At 38.9% G+C, this 6,730-nt stretch overlaps 1 protein-coding gene across 7 annotated transcripts in view; it reads left to right on the forward strand.

Annotated features, from left to right (window-relative positions):
• Nucleotides 1–6,496, forward strand: part of Nrg3 (neuregulin 3) — a 1,011,712-nt gene extending 1,005,216 nt beyond the window's left edge. For 4 of the 7 annotated variants that reach the window (XM_076834824.1, XM_076834825.1, XM_076834826.1 and 1 more), the window contains 2 exons: nt 444–614; nt 5,989–6,496. In XM_076834824.1, the coding sequence (XP_076690939.1) occupies nt 444–614; nt 5,989–6,496 (679 nt within the window). Of the gene's footprint in view, nt 1–443; nt 615–5,678; nt 5,751–5,988 lie in introns of all 7 variants that reach the window. The other 3 variants (XM_076834822.1, XM_076834823.1, XM_076834821.1) reach the window with 2 other exon arrangements.
• Nucleotides 6,497–6,730: the final 234 nt, after the last annotated feature.

Below are 6,730 nucleotides of genomic sequence, written 5' to 3' on the forward strand. Positions count from 1 at the left end.
TCAGGTTTGTTTATTCTATCACTTAGAAGTGAAAATTTCTTCATAAATCCCTTCTGAATTTTCTGTATTTAATTCTTGTATCTAATAAGGGCTTCTTTTATTCCAGTCAGAGACACAGCTACTATGTCTTATATAACCAAGGTAGGTGGGAATATGAACCTTGAGAATTTAAGCCCACCTCTGATTTCTGGCGGAAAAGCTGGGATTATTTCAGTCAGTAGGCCTCTAAACTGGGAAGTCAGAAAGAAAGGAACTTATCTTTGAGTTTCTATGAATTGAGCAACTCCTGATCTCAACCAAGCACATTTCTATAGTCATGGATGGCTTATGGCCTAGAACTTTGAGAAACCAGGGTACAAATACAATGTTTGAGAAGTTGCCTGGAGGTTATTGCTATGATCTCTTTGGTTTGTTGGTTTCTTTTCCCGCTTTCAATCCTGCAGGAGTCTCTCTTCTTGCTGTAGTCCAGGGCAAAGGAGTGGGATGCTCCATAGGAATGCCTTCAGGAGGACACCCCCCTCACCCAGAAATAGGCTGGGTGGAATCGTGGGACCAGCATATCAGCAACTCGAAGAATCAAGGATCCCAGACCAGGATACAATACCTTGCCAAGGGTACGTCGTCTTAAAAGCAATGGAATTCAGGGAAGATGTCATGAGCGCTATAGCTTTGAGCTACATGTTTTTGATTTCTTCATTAACTGGCTATTTATACTTACTTTTGTCTTTGTTTCACAAGGTTGAACCAATTTAAAAGAATAGGTATAAGGAAATGTTAAAAAAAAATAAGTGTAGAGATCTAAGGCAATATGTCATACTTTCTAAAACAACTGAAAATTTGTGTTTGATAAAAATAAGATTTCTTAGGAAGAATAAAGTATCCATCAGTAATTTGGAAAAAAAAATGCTTAATTTCCAAATCAATAACCTATATTACATAAAAACATAAATATGTATAAAATATATGAATGTAATAGATAAAATATGTAAAATCTTTCATCTGGCATTCTTAAATGGAGAATTTAGGTCAATGTGAACAAGTACAAAGTCACAGCACAATTATGAAACTCATCTCTCTTAATTATTCATGGTACAGGGATGGAAGGATGGGCTTTCGACATGATGGCTGCTGCTTCTTACAGTGCCAAAGGCGCCCCTTTCTCTGGTGGACACAGACCCTGAAGGGGCTCAAGGCATAGTGAGTGGAGTGAATTTTAGCCATCACATACTAGTTGGCATCAACCATTCAACCAAACATGGCAGCCCTTATTTAAACTGACTAGAATTCAAATCATACCCTTGTCCCTTACTGCTTATGTGAACTTGAGAAATTTTTTATCATCTGAGCTCGAGTTTCATTTGAACTTATGCCCCCTGGGGCTTGTAAAATTTTGTTTTAAAATGTGTGTAACTAACTTATACCTGACACACAGTAATCACAGAAGTAGTACCGGTGCTTATTGTCATTGTCATAATGTTGTCACTGATTTCAAGAGCAATGGAATCAGAAATTACTCCAGAAATTGCAGGCCTCAGTTCCCTCACTCAAAGTCAGGTTCTAAATTGTTCATCTTGAACAAGCTAGGCCAGGGAGATTAAGCTAAAGATCAAATCAGGTGGGAGGTCCAGCACAGAGCCTTAGCTTTCTCTTTCCTTCTGGGTATGCGATAGATACAGTGGTGCCCTGTATGACAAAGTTCTGCAATAGATTTCTTTAAGAAGACTAAAAGATAGGACACAAATAGCCTGTGGCTACATTTTGTAATTTTGAAGCAATTCCAAACGGACTGTAAAATGCATTTGGTACAGATTTAGGGTGACAGTTGCAAATTCAACATAACAGCCCAGTTGTCCAAAATGTATAATGCAAGTCAAGAAGTAGTACACATTTCTCTTGGCCTTCTCTCTGAAACAGGGGCTTGCATTTAGCATTATTATAGAAGATAATGCTTCATAAATACTTTAATAAATCACTAATTATGTCTTTCTGAAGTATATGTGTGTATACACACACGTTTTCCCCATTTAGAGTGAATGTTAGAATGAATATGTTTTTTTTCCCTTATTCAACTTCACAGATTTTGAGGAGTGGATAGGAAACCCAGACCACACAGTGTTTCACTCCACATGATCCGGGTATGAGGATGCTCTGAGCCTATGCCAGGCCCAGACCATATGTTTGCATAACTTCCAGGGCTCAGACATTCCCACTTCACGTCCAGGCAGTGCTGTGTCTTTTACCTCTTGGGAGACTCACAGTGGTGATTTTGTTTTGGTTCAGTCTCTGTTGGTTGGGAATATTCTTTCCAGCTGTCTGGCCACATGTATTTTTCCTGTGTGTGATCTGTACCCAATGTTGATAAATGGTGACTCTAAGTATAAGTCACTGTGTGCTCAGCACAATGAATCTCAGGGAGCAATCTCATTCTCAGTTCTTAAAAACAGCTATTTTCTACTCCCAGGGGACTGACTGTCTCTCTAGACTAGAAATGGGATTGGTAATAGAATTTCACAGCTAAAGGCCCTCTTCAAATCTGGCCTGAGCCAGGGATAGAGGGGCAGGATATGTGAATAAATTTGCAAGAGTCCTCAAACATCTGCTGCTTGTTTAGCAACCATGTGGTCACTGTCTGCTAGTTAGCCTCCCAGTGTGTGGCTTCTTTTCTTGGCAATAACTTTAGTCCAACTTGAACCCAGCACCTATTTTAGTGTATCAGGGAGCAGAGTGGAGTTAAGAAGAGATGATTGAGGCCTCTTTTTTTCTGATTGAAAACCTCATCTGTGGCACCCATGGCTCATAGAGCTTTGAACTGGGTTATGCCAAGCAACTCAATCATAAGCTCATAGTCCATAGGAAAGAAGAAATAGAATCACAAAACTCAGATTCATATCCTAAAGGTAGGTGGGATCCAAAATATATGGTGCTCATTCTACAGCCAGTTAGCAACTTGATACGTTTCAGTTATATCTTAGGAATTTTATAAATGAACACTGTAAGGATAGTAGAGTTTAAATGGCTAGCTCTGGGTGGCATCCCTAGTCCCTTGTGAATGAGCCTAGGTTGAATTCTGGTCTGACTAAATCAGGAAAAGGATGTAAAGAAAGCCACATTCATGGCTGATATGTTAATAGAATACCTAATTGTATGGTTCCAGGGAAAGAGTAGATTTCTTCAATTTAGTCAATCCATTCTAAAATGTCATACTACCCTGGAACTGGGTCTTAAAGTCACCTAGTCGAGCAGATCCCTTGGCCTGACCCCTGAATTACTGGGAACCAAACAATTAATTGTTGGAATTTTTCTTCTTCAGAAGGATGCTTTGAATAATATTTACAGACAAAATACATCTGTGGTTTCTTTGTTGAGGAATGAGAGGAAGTGTAAACTGTTGTAACAGTCAATGAACAACAGGTTCATGAACCAAGCCAGAAAAAGGTTGACTCTCAACTCAAGATAATATAGAACTTGATTATCTTGTAAGTCAGGACCACTTCTAGAAATTAAGCTCTCACTTCAACTTCTGCTAGGACACTCAGAGTACTGCACCCCATGCTCCAACATGGTCCCTCAAGTTACTATTACTTTTTTTAATGCTAAAGTTTGAACCAAAGGCCTGGTATAGACCACGTTCATGCTTTATCACTGATCCATATTCCCAGCCCCCTCCTGTTTTAGTTGATGAGGAAAAATAAAAGGAGACTACCATTTGTCTGAGATTCAGTGCATGTAATGGCATTGGGGCATGAAATCCTGTCTAGTCCAAAATTAAATTACATCTTGGAGAGTTCTCATTGTTTAAAGCCCATCTTCATGTTCTGGTAACGTTTCAGGCTTCAGTTATTGTCAGGCATATGTCCAATAGCTAATTTGGGAAATCACATAGTGGTAAACTGCATTTCCTCTTTCTCATCTGAGTCCTTCCTTCAGGTCTCAGGTATATTAGGAGAATGCTTCAAGTGTGGTTTTAATTGCCTTTGTCCTAAAATATGCCACATTGTTTAAAAGCACCAAATTAATATTGTAGGTGATGTTTTACAGAGAGCTGCAAATTCCTATGCATAGGAGTAAACACTATCACTGTCAACTTACTAGATTCTAAACTGCTGATATACCCTGCTGATTTTGGTGTAGAGAACAGGTTTTTTTTTTTTTTTTTTTTTTTTAAGTTATACTTCTTGGCTCTGTTTCATTAGTGAGTCTGATAGGCAGATTATCTATATAGTCATATGTAATAGGTTGGTTCCAAGGACAAACTACAAGAGCCTGAGATTTGTCCCCTTACTCTTGAAATTCATGGAGCAGAACCTTCAGACTGATTTTTAGTTATATAACACTGAAGAGAAAGTAGTAAGATCTTCCAGAGAAGTTCCTTATACATAGCTATGCAGTTTGCTTGAGTAAAGATTCTATAATCCAAATAAATAAATAAATAAAGGTATTCTGAGTTACCTCAGGATGTCCATTTGGCAACAGTTTCTAGCTTTGATAGTAACAATCAGAATAAGACTAATTCTTTCTAGTGTCTCTTACTAAATCTTACTAATGATAGAATTGGGGACATTTCATTTGAGTATCTTTTAGGATAGTTTGCTTATCAATTACGGAATAAGAATAATAAAATCAAACAACCTTTTCAATTAATGAGGAAAGTGACCTCATGCAAGTGTTAGCTATTGTTATTATATTTGAAAATGGATATAAGCTGGGATATGAAGGGAGTATTTACTTGAAGATTTGTTCCTGTATTCTTGTGTTAGATCAAGACTTAGTGATTGCCAACTCCATTCGATGCACAGTAAGATGAGTTGGGACTACAAAGACTGTTCTGTACTTTTGCTTAGAATTTGCTGGAAAGGCATACCTTGAAATTGCTCCCATTGTGACCTTGCAAGAAGGACATCTATTTAGATGCAACATGCTCTCTTGCAATTATTCTTTACTTGTATAAACATGATTTTATTTACACAACAATATAAGACAGGGAAATGAAATGTATAATAAGGAGAGTAACACTAAAATATAACTAAACATGTCTAATGTTCAAGACAAACCCCTAAGAAACAGAATAAAATCTGTTCAAGTTCCCAAACCATATATATTTTTTTTAAATAAATCTATGATATACCTATCCTACTTTCTGCCATTGGGGAGCTCAGAGGAGGAAAAGAAATCACCAGCCGTGAACCTAGTCACATTCTGGCATATTCAAATTACTTGGAATGGCATGCTGGCATTCTTGACAAGTTGTCTCCACACACCATTGAATTACCCAATTCTAGAAACTACACAAAGAAAGCTGCTCAACTGGTAGGAGCCCCTGTGAAGTCACCTCATATTGATCCCTTGGCAGGCAGAAAAATTGTATGCTCCTCTTCCCAACTTCAGACTCAGCAAGGGGCTAGCGAGGTAGTTCTTAAAGGTAGTATGCCGTTAACTGGATTCATATATCCTAAAAATCAGTGGTAAAGCAGTAAAACTCAGGGCCACAATACCTATGCTTGATGTGGGGCTTCCTACTTGCCTCCAACTAGGGTGGCCACAACACGTCTACCGGACTAAGCCAGGGCTGAGAGGGTGGTCGAGTTGATGGAGTAGGGTAATGCCATTATGGGTTTCCTGTTTGTCACTATGGAAAGGCCACACTTACCTGCTCAATCCCCATTTACTTTGTATTCTAGGATAGAGGTCAGGAAGACTATACCCCACCTGCCTATACAGCTGTGGTGTGTTGAAAGACCCCTGGACTTAAAGTAAGAAGATCTGGGTTTGAGTCTCAGTCTGTCACTTATTTTCTGTGTGACCTTGGGCAAGTCACTTCAGCGACCTGAGCTTCAGTTTACTTCTCTGTTTAACTGGGAGCATATTATCCGTCTCTGGGGTTGCTGTGAGAGTTCAGTGAGGTGGTGCATGTGAAAAGTTCTTTGTGGATTGACTATTGCTCTAAAGATAGCAGAAAGCAGGATGTGTGATACTTTGTTTCTTTCTCAGGTATTCATCCAATGGTTTAAAAACCCAACAAAATGCATCAATAAATATGCAACTGCCTTCAAGAGAAACAAACCCCTATTTTAATAGCTTGGATCAAAAGGACCTGGTGGGATATTCATCCACAAGGGCCAGTTCTGTGCCCATCATCCCTTCAGTGGGTCTAGAAGAAACCTGCATGCAAATGCCAGGGATTTCTGAAGTCAAAAGCATCAAATGGTGCAAAAACTCTTATTCTGCTGACATCGTCAACGTGAGTATTCCAGTCAGCGATTGTCTTTTAGCAGAACAACAAGAAGTGAAAATATTGCTAGAGACTGTCCAGGAACAAATCCGAATTCTGACTGATGCCAGACGGTCAGAAGACTACGAACTGGCCAGCGTAGAGACTGAGGATAGTGCGAGCGAAAACACAGCCTTTCTCCCCCTGAGTCCCACGGCCAAATCAGAACGCGAGGCACAATTTGTCTTAAGAAATGAAACACAAAGAGACTCCACATTGACCAAGTGACTCGAGATGTAGGAATCTGTGCATTCTATGCTTTGCTCAACAGGAAAGAGAGGAAATTAAATACAAATTATTTATATGCATTAATTTAAGAGCATCTACTTAGAAGAAACCAAATAGTCTATCGCCCTCATATCATAGTGTTTTTTAACAAAATATTTTTTTAAAGGGAAAGAAATGTTTCAGGAGGGATAAAGCTTACCACTAAAGCTTTTGGGTAGAATTCTGAATCCAATT

This window comes from Callospermophilus lateralis, chromosome 15 (genome assembly GCF_048772815.1).
Source record: "Callospermophilus lateralis isolate mCalLat2 chromosome 15, mCalLat2.hap1, whole genome shotgun sequence".
In the NCBI taxonomy this organism is placed as follows: domain Eukaryota; kingdom Metazoa; phylum Chordata; class Mammalia; order Rodentia; family Sciuridae; genus Callospermophilus; species Callospermophilus lateralis.